The following is a 27,603-nucleotide window of genomic DNA, read 5'->3' on the forward strand; positions in this document are numbered from 1 at the left end:
AACGCTAACTATGACAATCTTAACCTCCACCCTGCCCTATGCATAACCATAAGTAACCAAGCAAAATACAAGAGTTTTTGCATTTTTAGTTTTTTCAAAGCAGTCACTGAATTTTATAAAATAGAGTTTTCCCTTATGGGGACCGGTTTCCTGGAAAAAAACGGATATTTATCACATTGTAGGGACATTGTGTCCCCATAAGGATAGGTATACCCGCTCACACACACACACACACCTACAGGAATTTTGCAACTCCTGCTAGCTTCAGCATGTCTTTGGAGTGTGGGGGAAAACCTATGACAACACGGGGAGAACATGCATACTCCACATATATAATGTGAAATGGAGGGTTACAAAGTCCCGCTCACATATCATTTGCAGTCGCTGAGTTGGCAGTTCAGCGCTGTCCTTGTTCAATAATTTCTAGTAATAATCCAAATGAAGACATTGGCTGTTTATGGTTTCATTTAGCTGTAATTTTTCCAAATATCAGAAAAAATGAACATTTCCCCAGAAAAATAAGGAATGTATTCATGTATTCAAACTTCAAAAAATGCAGTGATGACAACTGCTTCCATTTTAAAATGCTCATATCAGTTACAAGAGTTTGTCCACTAAACAGAGGTCGGGTACAATACCCTATATCCGTCCATCCATCACTTACGGTAAATGCTTACTGCTGACTCCGAATTTAACCCCATTTACTTTTCTCTTCCACTGCTCAAAGCCTTACATTACAGAGGTCTATCAATCTCCTGTGGGGGCAAAGGGAATGAGGTAACCGCTTTTTAAATCTAAACAGTCATGCAATTTAATTGACAAATTAGGAAATGCGCAATAAAAAATGGAATCAAGTTAACAGGATGATAAAAATCTGAACTGAATAGAGCTGACAGTTACTTTATTGTGTATCACATTGTACACAGGGACTCTGCTGTGCCCCTTTTGCATTCAGTGCTCAGTGCCTAAAGTGGACCATCTGCGTATCAGTTCAATGGCAAATGGAATGGCGAGGGTGCAAATGGAAAGCAAACAACCTGCCTAAATTAGAAAAACGCTGGTCTGACTGTCCAGTCTGACAGGAGCAAATAGCAGTCAGTAGTCAGAATAGTGAATCAGACGTGAGATGACACTGGCTTTTGATGTCACAGACAGTCTCTGCGTTCAGGCTATTTTTTTTGATCTGGGTATTGAGATGGCAGAGCAAGCAGTTCAGCGTTCATATGTGCTCCCCATTCCTCTGGTGTCCATTTGAAGTTTGTCAGAGCTGCTCTTAGATCCTCAGGCCTTCTCCTGTCCCAGGAGAAGTTATCACAGCCCCCGGCTTAACGGAGCATGTGAGAGTTGCGCCAGCCAAGACTCACCTATGGGAAGAGTTTTTTTTTTTTTTTTTTTTTAATGAATATGAGTACATCTGCTAGGTGGCGTCTGACATTTCATTTCAAAATACAGTTTAATTCAAATTCTAGAATCTGGAAAAGAGTAATGTCTCTGTACTAATGTGTAACAATACCTTCAGGTCAGTACTGTTCTTCAAGAATTGGGTCTGCTCGAAAACAATGGGCCAATGATATGTGAATCAATATATTGTTAATATGAATATTATAATATTAGTGTGCTGACAGAACCATTTGCTTTTCAGCTGTAATATGCTTTTAATTGTGGCCATTCTTATAATGTGCTAATAATGCAAGCCAGTACATGGGGAAGACTGAATGAAAATGGCCTCCTCAATTTAAAAGTGGCAGACAGATTCAGGTTTGCTGGTTATGTCGACGACATGAGCCTCGGCTGAAATTAGAGGGAAGTGATGCAGTAAGAATAGGTTCTTGACATCTTTTTTCTTGAAGGGATGGTTAAATTCATGAAATGTGGAGTTCATCTTTGCAGGGAATGATGGTAGTTAAATATCCTTATGAAAATTGCAACGATTCAGCAGCGAATAATTTAATCGTAATGGCCGAAATCCATTTCATCTGCAAATGTCCTTTTAAGGAAGCCCTGGGATGAGTTTGCGACTGCCTTATAGTTCCCTGAAAATAAACACGGCTTTGGTACCTGGGAATGTTCCAAAGAAAATTGAGTTCAGCAGGAAATCTCCTATCGGTGTTAAGAGGTAGCAGGGTGGTGCAGTGGGTGCAATTGTTGCCTTGTACCTCCTGGGTTGGGGGTTTCAAACGTGTGCATGGAATATTTGTGATGTGTGTATTTTCTCTGGGGTCTCAGGTATACACCCAGCCAGTCCTGGGTGTATGTCCTGAGATGGATATCTGGCCAATCCCAGGTGTATGTCCTGAGATGGATAGCCAGCCAGTCCCGGGTGTATGTCCTGAGATGGATAGCCAGCCAGTCCCGGGTGTATGTCCTGAGATGGATAGCCAGCCAGTCTTGGGTGTATGTCCTGAGATGGATAGGCAGCCAGTCCTGGGTGTATGTCCTGAGATGGATAGCCAGCCAGTTCCGGGTGTATGTCCTGAGATGGATAGCCAACCAATCTTGGGTGTATGCCCTGAGATGGATAGCCAGCCAGTCCTGGGTGTATGTCCTGAGATGGATAGCGAGCCAGTCTTGGGTGTATGTCCTGAGATGGATAGCCAGCCATTCCTGGGTGTATGTCCTGAGATGGATAGCCAGCCATTCCTGGGTGTATGTCCTGAGATGGATAGCCAGCCAGTCCCGGGTGTATGTCCTGAGATGGATAGCCAGCCATTCCTGGGTGTATGTCCTGAGATGGATAGCCAGCCAGTTCCGGGTGTATGTCCTGAGATGGATAGCCAGCCAGTCCTGGGTGTATGTCCTGAGATGGATAGCCAGCCAGTCCTGGGTGTATGTCCTGAGATGGATAGCCAGCCATTCCTGGGTGTATGTCCTGAGATGGATAGCCAGCCATTCCTGGGTGTATGTCCTGAGATGGATAGCCAGCCAGTCCCGGGTGTATGTCCTGAGATGGATAGCCAGCCAGTCCCGGGTGTATGTCCTGAGATGGATAGCCAGCCATTCCTGGGTGTATGTCCTGAGATGGATAGCCAGCCATTCCTGGGTGTATGTCCTGAGATGGATAGCCAGCCAGTCCCGGGTGTATGTCCTGAGATGGATAGCCAGCCAGTCCCGGGTGTATGTCATGAGATGGATAGCCAACCAATCTTGGGTGTATGCCCTGAGATGGATAGCCAGCCAGTCCCGGGTGTATGTCCTGAGATGGATAGCCAGCCATTCCTGGGTGTATGTCCTGAGATGGATAGCCAGCCATTCCTGGGTGTATGTCCTGAGATGGATAGCCAGCCAGTCCTGGGTGTATGTCCTGAGATGGATAGCCAGCCAGTCCTGGGTGTATGTCCTGAGATGGATAGCCAGCCAGTCCTGGGTGTATGTCCTGAGATGGATAGCCAGCCATTCCTGGGTGTATGTCCTGAGATGGATAGCCAGCCAGTCCTGGGTGTACAGTATGCCTAGTTTGTGCCCTGAGCTGCCTGAATCAACTCCAGTCCCCCCTTGTGAGCCCGAACTGGACAAGTGCCTTCAAGATTAATGGAATATCCCCGTAACTCCGTAACTATGTGTTTGTATTGGTTTAGCTTCATGATTCATCAAAACAAACAGTCCCTATCTGTGAGGGATATATTATAGAGGATTCTGTCAACATGCATCATGGATATACTTACATAGTGCAAAACATGATCTGTGTCTTTGTATATGAATCAACTGGTAGATGTATATAGATTAAGAAGTACAGTACACACACTTGCTTTGGCTAAGGGCATCTGTCGAATACCATACAGTAAAGGTAAACGTGTATGTGTGTGTGTTTTATACAGATATACAGACATTTTAAGGTACAAGCCTAACAAGAGAAGGCAGAATATAATCAAAAATAAAAAGGTGGTATATGACAGCCATTAGAAATATTACACCTCTGATAATAGGTGAATTAGTTAAAGGGTTTTTTACAGTTCTGTAAACTATATAAATATACAAACTAGTTTTATTGCTTGGCAGAAGTCATCCAACTTTTGTTAGAGAATATTAGCGTTTATTAAATGTTTTTTTTTCTTAGAATTTTTGAATGCTATCAGAAAAACATCCAAACAAGGGGATAATATATATATATATATATATATATATATATATATATATATATATATATATATATATATATATAAAGCAATTGTATTAATGACTCAGCTTTTAATATAAAAAACACAGCATAAAAAAATAAGCCGAACAGACGACTCATCTTTGAGTGACTTTTGTCTGGCCATCAGTGTGGTATTTTCAGGACAATGTAATGATTTTTTCTATTGATCGTATGCAGGTCTCTTGGGGGTGGTGTTCAATAATTGGCAGGTTCTCTGCTGGCTGAGATTTGCATTTAAATAGATGGAGTACAGGTATACACCAAAGAAAAATGATCCATTAAACTATTTACAGTTGCCCCTGACATTACTCGCATATATACAGTAGGACTAAGGTTGCAAAAACATCACAGAGGCACTGATGAAATGAGCTGTACTAGTGTTCAAATGGACAACAAGCCATTGAACAGTCATCCACAGTCACATACTATCATAACTGTGAAGACAAAACTAAAAGTAGTCCAATCATTTGAATCTGATTATATAGCATGATTTTTTTTATGCTTGTTCTTTGGTAGATTTCAATATGATAATTGAGAATGACAGATTGTGGCTGTCCTAGTGTCTGAAATGAAAGAAATGCCCACTTTTTCCTTGTACTCTCTGTCATTTTTTCAGTCTACTTCTGGTCCTTTACTGTAGCTACATGGCAGGTATGCTGTTGTAAACAGGAGGCAGAGAGCGTGTTTTCCCAGATGGAGGAGTGAGCGATTAGCTGGTCTGTATTCTGTTCACTGGACTAAAGGCCTCATGATTTATAATTTATTGCTGCCAATTAACTGTAATAGGTGCAGTAAACCATGTCTCAAAACATTAGGCACGACAAAATTACACTGTAAATAATTCTGTTATATTAGTCCTCGGTAACCAATCATACTTGTGTGGTTCAATGTTATTGCCGCCCATTAAAGACAGCTACTATACTTAGTGCTATTGTGCGTTCTCTTGTAATGATATTGTAAACACAAACAGTATTCTTTCTTCATGTTATCTGGTATGTAATGTTAATTCTGTTATCTCTGGTGATCCTTATCATGCAAATTGTACGACCTCTACAAACTGATTGGTACTGTGAATTCTGAAATATGTTATATATGCCTACAGTATAGTAATCTTATAATGTGTGGTAGCATTTGGCAATGATTTTTGATTGAACCTGAAAGTTAAGTAAATGAATGATACACACTACAAATCTATGTCTATAACAATTGTTATTATACGAATATTATGAATGATGATGATTTATTCACCCTTGTACAAACAGAAACATATCCCATTTTCCTCCCCTAACAGACATGCACTACATTCAGGTGAGAGAGAGACAGACTTGAGGTCTGAACGCAGGGTCAGCCGTTTTTCTGGCACCGCTGGAGGGGGTTTTGCGTTTAAGAACCCTGATCAAGGACGCAACATTGATACGATTACTCTACTAGCCTCGGAATTCAAACCAACAACCCCCTGGACAACACCAAGAATGCAAAAAAGCATATAGGCAAGAGCATTCTTGCTCACTTAACTCCCAAAAACAAACTTGGGATGCAATGAATCATGGGATTGTTCTCGTTGCCGATATTTAGGGTGAAGCAAGAATGACATTGGGGGATTTTTAGCATCCTCTGTACTTCTGTTCTTGAGTATGTGAACTGTATGTCGGCAATGATGTCAAACAGATACACGAGAACAAAAGAATGGTCAAGTGCACATATTATGAAAAACACCAGTTGACTCCTAAGCCACAGAGTCACATTCCACTCCATTACGTTCATTGTCAATAACAATGTTAGAATAATATATTGTATTGCTGCTGGTGTATTACAGCAATGAAAACAATATTAGACGAAAACTGTTCTCAGCAGCAGAAGGCACACTAAAGCGTAGTTCTCATCATCTTCTTTATCAGATGTTACTACAGGGTTAATCTACCGTTTTGATTTACTTTCCTTAAGTAACTGTAGGACACTAAGGGGCTGTGGAGCAACTTGGAGGTGTTTTTGGTAGATATTTTTATAATGTCTTATCGTGTGAGCATTATCCTCATTTTAACCATAAGCTTTCACTTATAATTGGGCAGATTTTTTTTTCAGCTTTTAGGTCAGACTGTGATTTAGAAATAGGGAGTCAAGAGCAACGTGCTGCTGAAAGGACACTGTTTATACAGAGACTCGCACAACCTTGTTACATATCTTGATTCATGGCTCTGTAGTGGTGGGATGGTTCGAGGCCAAGGTCCTTGAAGAAACAGCACACTAGTCTGCTGCTGTACCGGTCAACCATGGGGTGACCTCGCATTCATATCCTGGGGAAGCACTATGTTCGTCCGTGTCTCAGGGGAGGAGGTATTGATCTGAGGCCAGTTGGAGGCTTTAGAGAATCCCTGAGAGGTATTCCTGTAGGCCTATAATAAATTACTGTTGCGATGTCCCTGTTCAAGCAAAGTCGTGCAGTATTTTCTCAGCAGAAGTAGACAGGCATTGTACTCTCCCTAGAAGGCAACTTTAAGCCCCTCTGCTTATGAGCTACAGGAAAATGACATGATGCAAATTTGCTGCTAATCAAAACATCAATTAACGCTTCGTGCCAACATCAAATGTGACTCTTCTATTTGCATAATGGATATTAAAAATGGTTTTTAATGAACAGACATTGGGGCAATTTATTGATTTCAATAAAGACAAACTTGAATAATCCAATATAGGTACTAAAGATTAAAAACTATTTTATATGCAACCCTTGAAAATATGCCATTGTTTACAGCCAACAAGCAGAACCTATATGTAGCCTCTGGCTGACAAATTAGAAATTTGATTATATACAAATAGGAAGAATTCCCCCGTGGCGACTCTAGCTATCATAGCTGGCAGTGATGACCGTGTATTATTCATCCTGTGTATTTCTGTTGATATCTCAATTTTCACAGTAAACAGGTGCGACGTTCTCTTTGGTGGTCAGCCTCTGACTACACCGACTAGCTAATATTGCTCACTGCAAGAGCATAGCAGTGAGTCATGTTTGTAACAATGAGCTGTAATGCATTCACAATTATACGGGCAATACAAGTTGGCCACTGGCATGGCATTGAGACGTGGTGTCTATTTGCCTGTTTTTTTTAATGGTCTTGTGCCATTACGTTTATCGGATCTTACATATTTTAAAATTACAATGTGCTTTTGGTTACTTTAAGCATTAACTATTTAAATAGTATAGCCAGAAGTGGACTTCTAAGGTCCAGAAATTACAAATCCAGACCAGGATTTTGTTTCAACCAACCAGTTGAGCATAAAGAGTCACAGTCACAGAGTATTCAACTGCTTGGTTGAAACAAAATCTCAGTCTTGATTTTTAATTTCTGGACTTAAAATCTTCACCTCTAAAAGACTTTATTGTAACAAATCTTATAATAATGTAATGATAAATATGGGAATGGTTCTCCTCATATTTTCCTGCTTTATTTTAAGGCATTTCAGTTTCCTCCCACAGTCTGTAATGTTTGCTTAGATGAACATGTTCTTATACCATGCCCTTGGTGTGTGGTTGTGCGTCAGCGTGTGCACCTGGGAAAGGCATCACCTCCCTCCCCCATAAGCGCTTATTCAATACAGGGTCATGGTGAGCCTGCAGCCTTACCGAGCGAGCACAGGACACGAAACAGCACAGGGCGCGCCTTCTACAGGCACATTAGAGATACATGCAAACTGTAGAGCAAACTGTTCAAATAATGGGTTCGAACCTCCAATCCAGGCGGTATAAGCTGCAACTTTCCCCAGTGAATTTTTAAAACATTAAATGCTACTGTAAGAAAAATGTAAATTAGCTGTAAATGTAAATTTATAGCCATTCTTGGCTATAAAAAAAAAAACACAATTACCACTAAAGTGAGTAGAGATTGGTCCTATGAAAGGATTGTGAGCTCAAGATGCTAGTGAATGGCATATCCACTGATTAGAGAGTGAATGCACAGGCAGTCGGAACCTACATCATTATCTCCATGGTGAAAATTAGGGTTTGATGCACAAGATGGCCAGAGGGCTGCATGTGTGATTACCCGCCTTGCTGTCATGTGCAATCCATCAAAGTAAGGTTGCAATAAAACGCAGTAATACCCTCTGGTGAAATCAATTCAAAGACAAACAAAATAAAATAGATAATGACTCGCGCATATAATAGGCCCATAGATACAAATATATTTATTATGCCATATGCAATGCCTCATTGAGACTGACACAGAGCCTGATTGAGAAGCTCACTGTGCTGGATCCTGAAACAGCTGCTGGACTGAGCACTGTGCCAGATAGGGAGGTATGGTGCAATATTTTTTTGCCTGAAATTTCTCACATGTCTTTACTACTTCCTTGCAGAAATTCAGTCTAGACTCATTTACAGTGTGCTTGAGTTCTGCATCATATCACTTTTGATTTTAAATGTTTTGTGAAGGGTACTCCACGTTTAAGGTGAGGCTTGCATGAATTTAAGATTTGAGTAGAGTGAATGGTAAAATTGAGACCCTGTTGTCAGTCTGGCAAAGGAGATCCATGACATAATCATTCGTTATAGACCCATTAATAACTGGAAGCATTTTGTTGCTGCTGGTGTATTACAAAAACGATATAAAACAAAAACTTTTTAGCAGCAGAACGTACGCTAAACCTAATTCTAATTTGTCAGATAGATAGATAGATAGATAGATAGATAGATAGATAGATAGATAGATAAAAGCACATTCCTTATCAAAAATTATAGGTCCACGTGTTACTGAGGCCAATTCATTGTGCATGCAGAACATGAGGATGAAACATTTACGCAATGAGGATTGTAGTCCTGTATCAGACAAACATTTTATCATATGGGTCAGTTATTTTTTCTTATGTTTAGTTGTGGAACTGCACCCTAAACAGTGTTAGTATTATTATAAATGACCTAATCTTTATAATTGGAAAATAAAATATTATTAAAAATCCTACTTTGTATCCTTTCACGATGTGACATTACAATGTCATGATATACACTATATTGCCAAAAGTTTTAGGACACTCACCTTTGCATACACATGAAATTTAATGATATCCCACTCTTGATGCATAGGTTTTAATATGCAGTTGGCCCACCCTTTGCAGCTATAACAGTTTCAACTCGTCTGGGAAGGATGTACAGAAGGCTTAGGAGTGCGTTTATGGGAATTTTTGCCAATTTTTCCAGGAAAGCACTGATGTTGGACGAGAAGGCTTGGCTCACAGTCTCCACTGTAATTCATTCCAAAGGTGTTCTGTCGGGTCGAGGTCAGGGCCCTTTGCAGGCCAGTCAAGTTCCTCCACTCAAGACTCGCTCGTGTGTGGACACTGTGTGGACCTTGCTTTGTGCACTGGTACACAGTCATGTCGGAACAGGAAGAGTCCATCCCCAAACTGTTCCCACAAAATTGGAAGCATGAAATTGTCCAAAATGGCTTAGAATGCTGCACCATTAAGGGTTCCTTTCATTGGAACTAAGGGGCCAACCCCAACCCCTGAAAAACAACCCCACACCATAATCCCCCCTCCACCAAACTTTACACTTGGCACAGTGCAGTCAGACAAGTACCATCAATCCCAGACTCATCCATCAGATTGCCAGACAAAGAAGCATGACTTTTCACTTCAGAGGACACGTCTCCACTGCTCTAGGCAGCGTCCTTTACACTAGTGCATCCAACGCTTTGCATTGCACTTGGTGAAGTAAGGTTTGGATGCAGCTGCTCAGCCATGGAAACCCACCCATTCCATGAAGTTCTCAATGCACTGTTCTTGAGCCACATGACGTTTGGTGGTCTGTAACTATTAACTCTGCAGACAGGTGTTGACTTCTGCACTAATTTCTTACTTAATTATACACTGTGTGTGTGTACATATATATATATAGTGGCTGGATAGTGTAGTGGTAAGATCGCCGCCTTTCACACGGGAGACCGGGGTTCGAATCCCGGTTGTGGCCTACCTCCAGTAGGGGTCCTTAGGCAAGACCTCCTCACGCTATACTGTGCCTACCTCAAAATATGAGAGACAAACATAAGAATAGAGTCATGCCGGCTCAGACGTCGCCCGGATTAACAAGGTCTGCGCCAGATCAATCTGACGATAAGTGGGCTACTGGAACAAGAACAAGAACAAGACATGCATGGACAAGAGATGAGAACAAGGGACTGTTGGAATGCTACTATACAAGTAACCCCAGTGAAAGAGGTTACATGAAGCGGATGTGGGACCTATGGATTCTTCGACACCCCACATCAAGACTAACACCAAAACAACTAGTAGCTCAATGTTCCAACATCCGCAAGAAACAACTGCTATCACAACTAGAGATTGATGAGGTACAACACGATTACTATGACAAGGGGGAGCCAGGACGACAGGTCAGGGGGGAGATATCATCATCATCATCCCCACATTCCGAGATTGGGTACCAAGCCCCAAGAACTACAAGCCCTAGTAGGCTGAATACAAGAGCAGCTGACCTGAGAAATAAGATCATGGCTAACCTGGACCCTCCGACACCGATTACCAAGAATGCGTGAAGGCCCTCAGAAGATGTGAATGCAGCACTACGGACAATCCCTACTACAACCATCACTGACACCAACCAGCTGATCTACACCACAGCAACAGTGATCCTTGAGGTGCTTGGCTATAAGATGAACAACAGCCGCAAGGAGCAGTATCCCCCATGGAAGAGAAGGTTAGAGGCTAAAATCAAGGCAGCACGGAGGGAAGTTAGCCAGCTATCGGAATTACAGAAAGGTGTGATGAAAAAAGAGGTACCTAAGAAGTATAACAAGCTGTCCATAGCTGAGGCCTTAGAAACTGCCAAGCAAAGACTCACAGCCTTGGCTACCCGTCTGAAGAGGTACACCAGAGATATAGAAGCCAGGAGAATAAACCGGACCTTCTCCACTGAACCATCCAAGGTGTACTCTCAGTGGCAGGGTAATAGCATGAAGATAGACCCACCAAGGCTGGAGACTGAGCAATACTGGAAGAGCATATGGGAGAAAGAGGCATCACATAACAACAATGCACAGTGGCTTGTGGAACTAAGAGCAGACCACAGTAACCTCCCTGAACAAGCCCCAGTAACCATCACATTGGCAGACATCCAAGAAAGAGTCTCAAACATGAAGAACTGGACAGCACCAGGTCCCGACATGATCCACGCCTACTGGCTAAAGAAGTTAACTGCACTCCATGAGCGCCTGGCAGCACAGATGAACCAGCTGCTAATGGATGGGACCCACCCGGAATGGCTGACCAAAGGTAGGACAGTCCTGATACCGAAGGACCCCCAGAAGGGACCGGTCCCATCCAACTACCGGCCAATAACCTGCCTCTGCACAACATGGAAGCTCCTATCAGGCATCATAGCGGCTAAGATGAATAGGCACATGGATCAATACATGAGCGGGACCCAGAAAGGAATTGGTAGAGATACCAGAGGAGCAAAACACCAGCTACTGGTAGATAGAGCAGTCACTCAAGACTGTAAGACCAGACATACCAACCTGAGCACCGCCTGGATTGATTACAAGAAAGCCTATGACTCAATGCCTCACACATGGATCCTAGAATGCTTGGAACTGTACAAGATCAACAGGACTCTAAGAGCCTTCATCAGGAATTCAATGGGGCTGTGGAAAACAACTCTAGAGGCCAACTTCAAGCCAATAGCACAGGTTACCATTAAGTGCGGGATTTACCAAGGAGATGCCCTGTCCCCACTGCTGTTCTGCATAGGCCTTAACCCTCTCAGCCAGATCATCAACAAGACTGGCTACGGATACCGACTACGGAATGGGGCGAACATCAGCCACCTCCTCTACATGGATGACATCAAGCTGTATGCCAAGAGTGAACGAGACATCGATTCACTGATCCACACCACCAGGATCTACAGCAATGACATCGGAATGTCATTCGGGCTGGATAAGTGTAGTCGAATGGTAACAAAGAGGGGGAAAGTAGTCAGAACCGAGGGGATCGTACTGCCAGAGGGCAACATAGCAGACATTGAGGATAGCTACAAGTACCTTGGAATCCCGCAGGCAAACGGGAACCATGAAGAGGCCACAAGGAAAGCAGCAACAACCAAATACCTGCAACGAGTAAGGCAAGTCCTGAGAAGTCAGCTGAATGGGAGGAACAAGATCCGGGCAATCAATACCTACGCCCTACCAGTCATCAGATACCCCGCTGGCGTTATAAGCTGGCCAAAGGAGGAGATGGAAGCCACTGACATCAAGACAAGGAAGCTCCTCACAATGCATGGCGGGTTTCACCCCAAATCCAGCACACTGAGACTATACACTAAGCGGAAAGAAGGAGGCAGAGGACTAGTGAGCGTCAAAGCCACTATCCAGGATGAAACATCGAAGATCCATGATTACATCAGGAAGATGGCCCCGACTGATGACGTGCTCAGTGAATACCTCAGGCAACAGAAACCCAAGAAGGAAGAGGAGCAAGAACAGGAACCATCATGGAAAGATAAACCCCTGCACGGCATGTACCACCGGCAGATAGAGGAAGTGGCTGACATTGAAAAATCCTACCAGTGGCTGGACAAAGCTGGACTGAAAGACAGCACAGAGGCATTAATCATGGCAGCACAGGAACAAGCTCTAAGTACAAGATCAATAGAGGCTGGGGTCTACCACACCAGGCAGGACCCCAGGTGCAGGCTGTGCAAAGATGCCCCCGAGACGATCCAGCACATAACAGCAGGGTGCAAGATGCTAGCAGGCAAGGCGTACATGGAACGCCATAACCAAGTGGCTGGCATAGTGTACAGGAACATCTGCGGGGAGTATGGGCTGGAAGTCCCAGGGTCAAGATGGGAGACACCTCCAAAGGTGGCTGAGAATGATAAGGCTAAGATCCTGTGGGACTTCCAGATACAGACTGACAAACTGGTAATGGCTAACCAACCGGACATAGTAGTGGTGGACAAGCAGAGGAAGAAGGCCGTAGTGATAGACGTAGCAATCCCAAGCGATGGTAACATCAGGAAGAAGGAACATGAGAAGCTCGAGAAATACCAAGGACTGAGAGAAGAGCTAGAAAAGATGTGGAAGGTGAAGGTAACAGTGGTCCCAGTGGTAATTGGAACACTCGGGGCAGTAACGCCCAAACTGGGAGAGTGGCTCCAACAGATTCCAGGAATGACATCTGAGATCTCTGTCCAGAAGAGCGCAATCCTAGGAACAGCTAAGATACTGCGCAGGACCCTCAAGCTCCCAGGCCTCTGGTAGAGGACCCGAGCTTGAAGGACAAAAGACCGCCCACAGGAGGGCGAGTGGGGAATTATATATATACAAATTAAAGGCACATATATAAATTAAAGAAATATATAAATATATATATATATATATATATAAATAAAAGAAAAACATGTATTCTCTGTATTACACAAAGTCATAAGGATAACACAAACTAGTAATGAATGTAATGAATTAATGAGCAATGAAATTAAAGACATGCTTAATGAAAGACTAGGTAATTGCAGTTTGTTGTAATGCTGATGATGTTTATTGTGGTTCTTTATATGGTAAACAGATTTGCATGCAGTCTGGTCACATCTGGGTAGGCAAATGGAAGAGTGATGAGTTTCAAGGAAAAAAAAAGAGTGAAGAAGAAGCACCAGCGAGAAAAGCAAAACAACTGGGAAAGAGTTATATGTCAAAGTGAGGGAGCTGAGAGCAGGGACAGTACCAGAAACCGTAAAACATAAAGAGTCACTGTGACAGCTTAAATAAGGAGAATAGCCAGGCCTGTGGATCAAAGAGCGAAGAACTAAGGGCTACAGATTCAAGCGTGCCCAGTCAGGGAAGCATACCTTTAAAAGGGCTGTCAAAGGGTGGGAGACCTGGTCTGTAACCGACCAGCGTGCAGCAGAACAACACTAATTAAAGAGGAGCTTGGGCATGTCTGCAGACCATGCTGAACTTGTCAGCATACCTTAATATCTTGCTCCTAAGCATAACCTTTTATTTTCTTTATACGGTGCCCTCTGCAGCAATACCAAACAGCAAAATAGATTTTTCTCACCTCTTATATAAAAATTATCGGCTTCATACCTATTTATATAATGATAATTACTATGGAAATTAAGGCAATTAAGTCATAAATGCATGTAAAAATGCACAGTTGTTAACTGGCATCCTTCTGATTTGGTATAATCAGCCAAGAGCCTTGGTTAAATTTCACATATAGATATACAGGGCTGGGTACTGCTCTTCCGTGCTTACAGTACATTTAATGTCATGCATGCATTGCCAGTGTTCTCACATACTGGGAGCATCTGCTTATGTTCAGGCCTGGCTTGTACATTTCAAGGGGGTCCTCTGAAGTGAAAAGTCATGCTGCAAAGTGCCTTTGAAAACAAAGAATGTTCTCATATAGCCCATACAGACACATCGCAGCATTTTTAATTACTGCTTGTAAGTGAAAGAGATGTTGTTCATCTGAGGGCTACTGGGCTCCGTTCCTAGGATAGGGTAAAGAGTTTGGCAATCTAGCAGAGTCTCAAAGTAGCGAAGATACCTCAGTATTCAGTGGATCTATTTAATGTTATTTGGATGCATTTTGGGATGCATTCTGGATCACTACTCTTTTAAATTACTCAGGCATATGTCACTAAACAGACATATGCAGAGTATTTGCTAGATTTTTTGGTAACATTTTACTTGAGGGAGCACAAATAATATATTATATGGAACTAATCATGAACTGTTACTTAATGTATTAATTAACCATAAACTATATTGTTTATGATTTGTACTTAAATAGTAACTGAGTTACTACTAAGTTACTAAGGAATTGTATTGTAAAGTGTTACAATAGTATATTATTTGTGCCCCCTAAAGTAAAGTGTTACTGCATTTTTTTCAAAGTGTGTGGCAGGATTGTTCTATTGGTAACACCGTTGCCTCACACCTCCATGATCTGTGCTTTGAATTAGAGCCCTGCATTGGGACTCTGCAGTGGAAATCTCGCGGGAACGGGCGGTTTTAAGGTTGCTGTGGGCGGGAACGAGCCGCTAAAAATAGACAGCGGGTCCCAAGATTTTTGGCACGATGGAGAATGTAACTGATGTAATTTATTTTGTGTTATATATTCGTGTTTGTGAGCCGTTGTATTAAGTTGTGATGTTCAGCTACTTTGAATGTATTTCTTAGAAATAAGGTTCAGGGTTCTCTTCTGTTTTTAAGCTGCTCTTGTTTGTTTATAATAATGTGATATTTAAACATTTGTTGTATATATTTGGTTACTGTTTTTTTAAATAACTGTGCAGACATTTGCACATCTGATTAGTTTTTGGGCTCAGTTTACATTTATAAATTGAGAGATTTTTGAGGAAATTGTTTTATTTATTCAGTCCTTGTTCTATTGAAATAACAATTTAATGCATATAAACTTATTTCATCATACAGTATATCCGTTAATGGATCTGCGGGCGCGGGCGGGATTGGACAGAAATATCGCGGGAGCGGGCGGGAGTGACAGAGACAGATCGCGGAAACGGGATTAAGAAAACTGTCCCGCACAAGGCTCTGCTTTGAATCCCATCCCTGCTCTGTTTCTCTGTTCTCTTAGTACTGTGAAGGTTTCTGCCTACAATCTAAAACCAAGCAGTTCAATGATTTGGCATCTCAAAATAGCCCACAGTGTACGAGTTCCTTTGTGTATGTGTCTTTTGCGGGATGCTCCATGCCTGTACTGGATAGGCAGTTAGACGATGAATGTTTGAATCACCTGTGACCAATTTTCATTTTGAAATAATTATGCATTCATATATACACCTGTAAGCTGAAGCAATATGACTACTGCCATATGAAATGAATAACGTTGACTGTCTCGTAAAATTGGCGCATGTCGAGTTCTGGGATATATTAGATGGGAACCTAACATTCAATACATCGGCCTTGTTGGTCCAACGCATCCCATAGATGCCTGACATGTACCCGGCCAACCACCTGATGCAACAGAATACAGGATTCATTAGACCAAGTCACTTTTTTCCATTGATCCAAGGTGCAGATCTGATGCTGGTGTGCCCATTGTAGGCACTTTTCATGGGGGAGAGGGGTTCACATGGGTATTCTGCCTGGCCCGTGGCTGCACAGTCCCATACGCAGCAGGACTTCCCATGAGTCTCATTAAAATTACCTGCAGTTTGTACCACAGTAGCCCTTGTGTTGGTTTGTACCACACAGGATAACCTTCCATCGCATCGCACATTGATGAATCTTGGCCGTCTAGCACCCTGTCAACAGTTTGCGGTTTTCCTCTCCTCAGGCTGACCGTGTGCTCCCCACCAGCCTTGCCATTTCAGAGATGCTATGAGCCAGTCATCTGGCCATAATGATCTGGCCCTTGTCAGAGTCACTCAGATCTTTACCTCTGTCCGTTTTTGCAGCATTCAACATGTAGAGTACCAAATGTTACCTTACCGTCTGATATATCTCAAATCTGCAACTTTTTTTTCTTTTAACAAAAATGTAATTTGCTTCCTATGAAAATGGTCTTATTGTTTTGGCTTATTGGTATGTATTTGACATGCACGCTCAGAATTTTTTTTGTCCGTTGATGTTAATTTACTCATTTTGAATGAATACTCCTTGGTGGATGCTGGAATTGCTCTTTGTTTGGTCGTGAAAAGCATTCAACAAATTTTCAAGAGTATTGAAGATAGTAATAGTAATGAAGTCAAATTTCCCCTTTTTTCCCTTTGATATTATTCCACCATTGGACTGTAATCCGTATATGGTTCAGAGAAAGAAAAAAGTGTATCAGTATACAAGTATCTCTGACAATGGATACACTGTCATAAGTTTTTAATAATTCACATTTAATTACTAAAATGAACATTATTATAGTTAATCAAGGATCAAAGATATTTAGTTGTCATTGTGCAAGTGGATCACAGAAGTACAATGAAATTTAGTAATGAATATGATTAATAGTAAACATACGCTGCACAGAATGAGAATCATTCATTTGTGTAAATACATTTTCTTCAGTGATAAAACGCCTTTCCACTCAGTTGAGCAAAACAATCTGATGCACAGGTCTGATGCACAGACTTGTGGTGAATCAAACTGCTATCACAGGCTCTTTGCATGTTGTGTGCTCTGAAATCGAATACCGCCATTTACGGTTTTCATGTGTCATAAAGGCACAAGATATTTATGTAACTCTTTTTGTCAGTAAAGTTCATGCGTTTAATAAGTTATTTGCAGATTTACTTATGTAAATATAAGATGCAGATGCATATGAGTTTACTTGCATAAATCAGTAGAAAGACTTATGTACTCAGTTTAACTGCATTACTAACAGTTTAGTTGGCTTCATCACTGGCTTAATTGGTACAGAACACACTTTTCTTGTATTAATATATCACCTTACTGGCTTTGCTTATTGAGTACCACAATATATCAGTTGAGCATTGACTGAAACATCCCTTTACAATATCTGCTATATTATTAAACATTTAAATTTTTCCAGCTGGTGTAATTTTTCTTTTTCTGCCATAAAGCCAGGGAAACGGATTTGCCTTTTTGAGGGAAATGATGGTTTCTTCAAAAGTGAAAGAAATGGGTTCCTTGAGGAAAGTGAGAAAAAGAAACTTTATGTACTAACTTTATGACTACGTGCTGTATGTAATAGCCCTGTAGTGCCTGTATACCTGCCAACAAGTCTTTGTGGATATTCATTGTATTTTTCTGGAAACGCAAACATTGCTCAAGCATTCAAAAGGTTTATTCTCATTTGTTCACGTAGAATGAAATACTTGATTGTGTAGCTCCCGGCATACTAGACAACATGTAACATTAATAAATAACAATAAATAGCAAATAACAAGAGAATAGTGTGTATACATATCATACATGCAATATGTTCAGTATACAGTATATACACAACACAATGCAATATACAGTATAATACAATATACAACATCATACATTATACAACGTACTATGACATACAAGTAGGACAATAAGGTGGCAGTGGTCAGTAAACGTATCAGTGCACGTTCAACATTCCTATTGGTGTTGGGAAGTCTAGAATTGCAAGTCCTGATGTTGTAAAACACCTGTTATTTTTCAGTTAATAGATGGTGGATCACAGATTTTGAATCAGTAGTTGAAAAATAAAATGTGTGTCCCTTGAACCACATGAAACACTCATCTTCCATCAGGTGGCACAGAAAGTCCATAATTTACCATATAGTTTATAATTAAAACCCATTGTACAGTTTTTTTAAATGCATCTAAATAAGAATCTTGCTAGACCACGTTCTTGAAATCTTTAGAAACAAAAATGTAATATATTTTTTAAGTTTTTGGCACTAAATCATCTCTAGTATAATGAATTGCCTTCAGAGTTATACACAAAGTTAATTTCCTGAACCTATGTTAAATTGTAGTGAATCTCATCAGGATCAAGTCAAAAGTTCTCATTGCTTGCTGTCGCCTTTCAAATGAAAGATTCAGGCATGAGCACCAAGAAACTTTAAAGCAAAACCCATCATTGGAAAAGCACAAATCTGGGGAAGAGTGAAAAAAAAATGTATATCCCCTAGGGAGCAGTCTAAAGGATTGCAATGCAGATGTGTGTGACGCCCGCTCCGTCCGCTCCTCGTGTGTGCCACGCCCTCTAATTACCCACGTGTGATTCCCTGATTGTGCCCAGTCGTGTCTTGTTTCCTGCTGCCTTGTTTCCTGTATTTAAGTTCCTGTTGTGTACTAATCCAGTGTCTGTCATTGATGTTAGTCTGCGTCCGATGTTCCCTGCTCCCCGAAGCACTAGTAAACCCCGTTTTTCCCCGTACCTTGGCTACTTTGCCTGCTTATTACTTGTCTGCCTGTCCGTGCGCCTACACGCCGTCATCGGAGCGTGACAGAATGACAGAACTATAAGGGAAAACAGCTTCCGTAACTGAGGAAGATTACCTCAGTTATGTTGAACAGCTGTTATTTTGGATAGCCCAGCCCGGCATCCGGGAGGATTCCCCAGCGTGGGATCTCATTAGCCGGAGTTGGGATCTCCTGGACCGGATCTCCCTGGAAGAGGACGCGCACCTAGCGGAGGAGGTGTGCGCGAACTTCCAGCGAGTGGCTGAGCTCCGGACCGAGCAGTACGTCGCGCCAAGCGAACCAGGGACTATCCTCCCGCCGTCCGCCTTTACGGACATAGCGCCGCCTCCCGCCACCACCGTGCGCAGGAGGAAGAGGAAGAAGAGACCGGCGATTGCCCTGGGGGCGTGCACCATCGTCCCCACTTCTCTTCTTGGAGGTGATCGGGAGTACTTCCCAATCACAACAGAGGTCCCCAGCGCTACTAAGCTGCCTTCCCCGGCAGCTTCCCTCGTCCGGAGAACACGCTGGGCCGCTGCGCAGCTAGAGCAGCGGTCTCCGCTGCTCGCTGCAGCCGTCGGACCTGAGGAGCTCCCTCCGCTCCTGCCACCTGCGTATCCCGTGTGGCCGCCGCTGCCGGCGGACCCCGCTCCCGTGCGGCCGCCGCTGCCGGCGGACCCCGCTCCCGTGCGGCCGCCATCACCCACGGACCCAGCGCCCGTGCAGCCGCCATCACCCACGGACCCAGCGCCCGTGCGGCCGCCATCACCCACGGACCCAGCGCCCGTGCGGCCGCCATCACCCACGGACCCAGCGCCCGTGCGGCCGCCATCACCCACGGACCCAGCGCCCGTGCGGCCGCCATCACCCACGGACCCAGCGCCCGTGCGGCCGCCATCACCCACGGACCCAGCGCCCGTGCAGCCGCCGCTGCCGCCTGCGCAGCTCGCACGGTCGCCTTCGTCTGGGCAGCCACCTGCGCAGCTCCCCCTGCCTGCAGCTCCCGGGCAGGCGCCCCCACTGCAGCCACCTGCAGCTCCCGGGCAGGCGCCCCCACAGCCTGTAGCTCCTGTCCCTGACCGTGTTCCAGTCCCTGACCGCGCTGCAGCAGCTCCAGAGGCGCCCCCTCCGCCTGCAGCAGCTCCAGAGGCGCCCCCTCCGCCTGCTGACCCTGTTCCGGTCCCTGACCGTGCCCCTGCTCCTGACCATGCCCCAGTTCCTGTCGCCCTAGTCCCCGAGGTGGTCCCGGAGGACTACATCGTGGCTCCTCCCTCTTCGGAGGTGGAGGAGCTGGAATGGGACCCCTCGGGGATCACACTGGTGACTTTTTCGCCCTCGCCCCGACGTGCCCGACCCCGACCAAGGGGCCTGGTGTCTGTGTCCCGTAGGGGGAGAGGGCATAGACGCAGGACGGGGGCCCGGCCCCCTGGCTCGCCCTCCTTCGCCTGCGCTGTGGCTTGCTCGGCGCCTTCGGGTCCTGGCCCGCCGGGTCGGCAGTTGCCTGCCGGTCCCCCTTTGATGCCTCGTCCCCCTGCCTTTGTCCCTCGTCTGGCGTCTCGTTGGGCTCCTGCGGGTCCCCCGACTGTGGCTCCTCGGTCCCCTGCTGGGCCTCTACCTCCGGCCCTTCCCCGGACGTCGCCGCCTGCGGTGGCTCCCCCCTCCTTGGGACCTTCGCCGAGGGCCCCTCCTGCTTCCTCGTCCCCTTCCCCGGTGGCCCCTCCTGCTCCCTCCTCGGCCCCTGCCTCGGTCCCTCGCCCGGTCTCCTCGGCCCCTCCGGGGTCCCCTCCGGCTCCTGCCTCCTGACCGCCTGCAGCCCCTCCGGCTGCCTCCCGTTGCCCGCCGGGTCTCCCTCGGGCTCCCCTCTATTCCCCCTCCTTGTCTCCTTTTGCTCCTGCCTTTGTCCCTACGTTCCCCTCTCCTCCTTCCTTTGCTCCTCTTCCTGGTTTTGTCCCTCCTGTCTCTGTCCCTCCTCTTTTCGTTCCTCGTTCCTTTGTTCCTCCTGTCCCGGCTCCTCCTGTTCCTCCTGCTCCCTCTGTGTTCCCTCCGTTCACTCCCGGTCCTTTTGTCCCGCCTGTTCCCTCTGTGTCCCCGTTTCTGGTCTGTCTGTCCGCCTTTCCTGTCCTCTGTGGTGTCCTGTCTTGGCTCCTGCCCCTTTGTCGGTTTTGCCTGTCTGTCTTGTTCCCTGTTCCCTGTTGAATTTTTTTGCTCTTGTCTTTCAGGTCTTGCTTCCCCGGTCTCGTCCCGTCCGTCGCCTCCTCTGGGGCGCGCCCGGTGTAGCGCGCCTTTGGGGAGGGGGGGTTCTGTGACACCCGCTCCGTCCGCTCCTCGTGTGTGCCACGCCCTCTAATTACCCACGTGTGATTCCCTGATTGTGCCCAGTCGTGTCTTGTTTCCTGCTGCCTTGTTTCCTGTATTTAAGTTCCTGTTGTGTACTAATCCAGTGTCTGTCATTGATGTTAGTCTGCGTCCGATGTTCCCTGCTCCCCGAAGCACTAGTAAACCCCGTTTTTCCCCATACCTTGGCTACTTTGCCTGCTTATTACTTGTCTGCCTGTCCGTGCGCCTACACGCCGTCATCGGAGCGTGACAATGTGCAGCATTGCTAAAACCCTGCATTGACCTGTCCATCCTTAAGAAAGGCTAGCACAAGGACCATATTGGCTTTGAAATAGCCAAGACTCAAGTTATGTGTGTTATGTACAGTATGAATAGCTATGCAAGTAAAACCTGATTTCCTGATCTGACCTCCAAAAGGCAGGAAGTTAAAGATGACACATTTCTGTAATATTTTAAGTCAGATTACTTTTTTAGTTAACATTTTACATTAACGGCACCTTCATAATGCATTCATAGAACATTCACAAGTAGCATAGTATACTTTTACATCAGCTTTAATATACATTAATAACAAACATGATAATAAAAAATATTATAAACATATAAGTATATGTTTAATATTAATGTGTTTTAAAGCTGTTAAGGTATTTTAGAAAGTTAAGTACGTACTTGCTGCTTCTTAATGTTCTATAAATGCATTATGAAGGTGCATTGAATGTCATATGAATGCATAATAAATGCATTATGAACATGCAGTTAATGTTAAGGATTACCCTTCTTCATTTCCATCTTTTACAATTTCAAAATAAAAAAGGAATAGGGCCTGAGGCAAAAGTTTGGGCGCCCTGCACGATCAGTACTTAGTAACACCCCCTTTGCCAAGTATCACAGCTTGTAAGTGCTTTTTGTAGCCAACTAAGAGTCTTTCAGTTCTTGTTTGGGGGATTTTCGCCCATTCTTCCTTGCAAAAGGCTTTTGTGTTTTATGTTTAGGATCATTATCTTGTATATGCCATTCTCTTTTAGTCTTTGCTGGTATTTAATCGAATCCATTCTTCCCTCTACCAATGAAATGTTCCCTGTGCCACTGTTTGCAACACAAGCCCAAAGCATGATCGATCCACCCCCATGCTTAACAGTTGGAGAGGCGTTGTTTTCATAAAATTCTGTGCCCTTTTTTCTCCAAACATGCCGTTGCCCATTGTGGCCAAAAAGTTCTATTTTAACCAAAATGCATCAAGTTTGTTTATTTCTTGACTTGCAAACTTCTGATGCTGAATTTTGTGGTTATGATGCAGGAAACGTTTTCTTCTGATTAATTTTCCTTGAAGGTCATATTTGTACAGGTGTCGCTGCAGTATGGTATTTGGATAAGTGGGAAGAATTTTCATTTAAATGCATAAAACTCTGAAGCAGAGTTTCGATGAGCAGTGTCAGTAAGCAATTATTCAGTTGCCAGGGCTATTAAAGTTAATCCAAATTCAAAAAATACCAAATATTTGACATGCCTTCTAAAGCCCCCCCCCCTGCAGTGACAAGATGACAAAACAGAAATTGTATTCAATTTAGTTTTAATAGCTTCATAAAGACTTCTTCAGAGGAAAATGTTCACCTCTTGACTTTATGGGGCCTAATTAGGTGTGTCCCTTTCTCTTTACATACTCAGTGACTGTAATGTGTCAGCTGTACACCATGTTTTTACTGTACCATGGCGGTTGAAAGAGCAAAGTAGTATAGAAATTCAGTTAAAAGTGTTGGCTTGGTCAAGATACTGTCATGCCTACCTTTGGATACTAGTTAAGAAAGTAATAATTCATCTTCCGTCTGCTTATTCTGGAACGGGTTGTGAGAGGGTCAAGAGCCTATCCCCGGAAGCAACAGGCACCAGGGAGAGACACACAAAGCGCTGAATGCAGTTGATTTGGACACGCCGCTTAGCTTAGCTGTATGTCTTTAGATGAGGGAAGAAACCTGAATAGCTGGGAGAAACCATCATGACAGGGAAGTGCATGCACACTCCACGCAAACTCCCAGCACATTGAACAGAAGGGGGATCTGAACCCTCAAATTCTCCAGGTCTGAGGCACCTGCTACCCATTGAATCACTGCTGTCTAGTAGCAATAGTAGTAGTAATGAAATGTAAATAAGTAACCAAAAAGACTATGGATGCTTTTCTACCGCACTAGCTACCGTACTTTTGGTACTTTAGAAAAGCACCAAAAGCATGGTACTTCAAGGTGTTGGTTTTCTACTGGTGTAAAAACCGGTGCTGAATGACATGACAACACGAGGTGGGTATTTTGTATTGAATTCAAAAAATAGCTGTAGTATATTATAGGACTGGACGATGTGGAATATTAATACCAACATGGAATTCTCACATTGCTAGTCAGCTATATTAATATCATGCTTTTTCCTACTTTCAATTCTGTACAGTTATTATAGCACAGCGAGTTTAAGTTTCAGTAAAACATTTTTATTCTGTCACACGAAAAACAACTTAACAAGCTTTGTAATTTTGATTATTATTCCTTTCCGAGGTTATCTAGTATATGTTTAAAAAATTAGTTTAAAGTTTTCCCTCCACTGCTTTTGAATGAGCACTTCATTCATTCTCTGACACCATCATAATCATTTTCATCCTTGCTGTTTAAATCACTTCCAGACGGTTTTCTCGTCATTTTCCTTTTTTGTTTTATCCATCCATTTTCCAAACCGCTTATCCTACTGGGTCGCGCGGGGTCCGGAGCCTATCCCGGAAGCAATGGGCACGAGGCAGGGAACAACCCAGGATGGGGGGCCAGCCCATCGCAGGGCACACTCGTTGTGTTGTGGGGTTTCCTCTGGGTACTTCGGTTTCCCCCCACAGTCCAAAAACATGCTGAGGCTAATTGGAGTTGCTAAATTGCCCAGAGGTGTGCAAGTGTGAGTGAATGGTGTGTGAGTGTGCCCAGCAATGGGCTGGCCCCCCATCCTGGGTTGTTCCCTGCCTCGGACCCCCTGCGACCCAGTAGGATAAACGGTTTGGAAAATGGATGTATGGATGGATTTAGAAGCAGGCTACAGTATTTGCATAACCAATTGACAATGAAAAGGTTTGCAAGTCCCACCCTACCTCTGCTGGTTTGGTACTTTAAGTACTCTAACTTTTGGTACTGGTACTTGAATAGAAGTAAATGGAAAAGGCAATGTACCGAACATACCAAAAGTACCAAAAGTACAATGTGTTGTGCAGTGAAAAGTGCTCTATAACTAATTATAACAGTTGTGCAGTAGGTCGTTATATGTTAGTTTGCTCAAATAATGACAGAAATGAAAATCGAATATAATCCACACCTAAACAATTCTGAAATGTACTGCATTGAATTCTGAAGTGTTCTGAGTGAAAGTTATTACCAGTCAATATGAAATGACATGAAGACCTATTTTTGCGTCACATAAGAATGTTACTCCTGATATTGGTAACGGAATTATTTTTAATATTTTTACCAGAGAGTAGCAAAACGGTGTTTCATTGTACTGAAAGTATAATGATAATAAAGCTTAATTTATTCATTCAAATTATATACTTCCTAATTCAAATACAAAATGTAACATTTTTTACATATTTTTTTTTTCACTTTAATCACATTTAAGACATCTAACTTGAAATACGGTCTGGCCTGTTTGAGGACGTTTGTCAATAAATTTTCTCTTATTGTCTTATCATCACCGTATAGTATCTTTTGTCATGATATTATCTGTATCTTGTGGAAAAAGTTGAGAGGCAAGCACTTTTTTTACAGTGGCAGTGACTCAAGAGCTTTTTCTAGAAATTAAACAGGAAATTTTGATTGAATTAAGCTTACAGCTTTCTGTCTTCGACCAATGAGATGGCAGAACATCTGTTCGTACAACGATTATAGCATAGTTTACCACATTTGTAAGGTCTAATGAGAACATTTATATGCCGACACCTAAAATTAAAGTAAACCTTTTCAATATATTGTATGTTTGTAATTCCTGCCTAAATGTAAATTAATCTGTGTGAAATTGCCTGTAATTGCATTCATTCACACCTGTTTTTCGCATATGGCAGTCCCTGATTCTTGAATTACGGCAGTGTTGAGGATGACTATTGGAAGACTTGTATCATCCAGAGATTTAGAGATGATAAATGTATGGGATTCATCGCTGCACTTAAAAACAGCTAAGGCTAGCCACAAAGTTAGAAAAAAAACTTTTTCATATGAAAGCACATGAAGGTATTTTTTTCCTTACTGTTTCTCAGGCTTCAGATCACACTGTGGAGTCTACAGAAGCAGGCCCTTTTATGGTTCGCAGACTCTCCTGCCGCTCAGTCCAGCTTCCCCCGCTGGCCTTCCGACAGTCAGAGCAGCACTCCAGCGACAGGAAAACTGAATCAGAGCACGTGGTTCCCCGCCCCACTACGCTGTCCCTACGGACACCTCCTGTGATTGCTATCACAACCGCAGAAACCACCAGGTGAGAGAATCATTTCTTCTTGCATGTTTTAATGCGATTCCTATGCAGGGCATTTGTTTTTCAGTGCAATACCTAAGAGGCTGACATCACCAAGCTACTCCAAGCTGTGTAGAATTGCAAAGCTAATAACTATTAACTACTAAAGCTATTTTGATTTAACACAGAGGACAAATGAAACACTCCCTATCTATCCATTACGATTTCAATTGAAGCAGAAGTTTCTCTGGGAGGCAGGAAATATGAATTTGTGCAGCGGATTCCATAGACAATTTGTGGTAGTGACTTGCATTGTGAATTACTTCCTGTCTGGGTATTTTTCGTGGAGGGATCATTAGTATCAGGCAACGGGCGTGTATTTGTGACACAGTCACCACAGTATCGGCTTAAGAATTCTGCCAATTTAGCCACTGGTAGCTGCTTTTGGTGTTTTTTAATTCATAGGAATAAATGAGCATGATATTTTTCGTCCTGTTCCTACATGCCTCTGAGGTTGATTATGTGACCATTTTTCTGTCACTCCCAGTGTAGATAGTAGCTACTGAAGCTATCCCTTGGATTCCGACTGAGCCTTACCTGCCTTGAGTATAAAAATATGTGCAATCCCATGGCTAGCAGACCACGGGAACCGGAAACACAGTGAGCAGAGGTGCTGTTGGCCCCAATACAGGGGGTTATTCTGTGTCGCTCGTGTCTCTTAATGCGTGAATGAAAGGAATTAAAGAAACCCTAAGTGGAAGCTGGCAGACCAGCCCTTGATGGGGCACGTGCTCCCCGTTTCCTTCATCAGTAGATACCAGAGAGAAGCTCATGCTCCCCCTGTGAGGCAGCAGTGTCACTCAGCTGGCTGACAGGGTGTGGCAGCGTCTCACTCTTGGTGCGTGTCGTGGACACACTCCGAAGAGTACGGGTATATGTATGCCGGTGGGATTCTTCCCCTGTCACGACAATATGGAATCCCCAGACGACCTCTGTAGAGCTGAAAAAAAAAACAAAATATGTCAGAGGAAGACAGAACTGACTTCTGAGTAGCTGATCAAGACAAAGTGTAGACAAGTGCGGTGCACAGGGACTGTGAACAGATGGTGAAAGTGGAATGCCTTAGGGACCGTCTACATGGCCCTGTCCCCTAACAGATTGCTTTTATGAATAATAAGGTTAAAGTAGCCAGCATAGGTGGAAAGTTCAGGTTCCAGGAAGTAGAAATCCAGGCCAAGATTTTGTATGAACCAACCAGTTGAACATGAAAAGTCACATTCACCGAATACTATACTGGCTAGTTGAAACAAAATCTTGGTCTGGATTTGTACTTTCTGAACCTGAACTTTCTACCTCTGCTAGCCAAGGTCCATGGAACTTCACATTCTGCATGCATCTCTCCAAAGTTTGAAGAGCAACAGTTCATATGGCACACATTTTCTTGTGTTAACCAGTCATTCAGTGAAATATATGTGCATTATGCATGTTTGTGGAACAATGCAGGGCACTTTCCCACATGTGACTCAGTGAGCTTCTATTAAGAATGAGGGCTACCCACTCCTCCATATATGCATAATGCTTGCTACTCGTCCTTTCTCAGTTAAAGAGTTCCACCAAGGACCACTTTCTGGCTCTGCATCCACAAATATTCATGAGCGGACAGAGAATATGTTCAGATTCTGAGTATCAGGCTTCCAGATGGATTCCGAGCACATGACTGTTAGCAGACTGATGACCAGCGGATAGATTTACCTATAATGAATCGGGTGGGTACCACCTCCATCTGTGTAT

At 43.6% G+C, this 27,603-nt stretch overlaps 1 protein-coding gene across 7 annotated transcripts in view; it reads left to right on the forward strand.

The window, feature by feature from the left end:
- The window catches only part of pde4d (phosphodiesterase 4D, cAMP-specific), a 295,289-nt gene that overhangs the window by 54,594 nt on the left and 213,092 nt on the right, over positions 1-27,603 (forward strand). For all 7 annotated transcript variants that reach the window (XM_049003762.1, XM_049003706.1, XM_049003699.1 and 4 more), the window contains exon 3: positions 25,622-25,836. In XM_049003762.1, the coding sequence (XP_048859719.1) occupies positions 25,622-25,836 (215 nt within the window). The remainder of the gene's footprint in view (positions 1-25,621; positions 25,837-27,603) is intronic.

This window comes from Brienomyrus brachyistius, chromosome 2 (genome assembly GCF_023856365.1).
Source record: "Brienomyrus brachyistius isolate T26 chromosome 2, BBRACH_0.4, whole genome shotgun sequence".
Lineage (NCBI taxonomy): Eukaryota > Metazoa > Chordata > Actinopteri > Osteoglossiformes > Mormyridae > Brienomyrus > Brienomyrus brachyistius.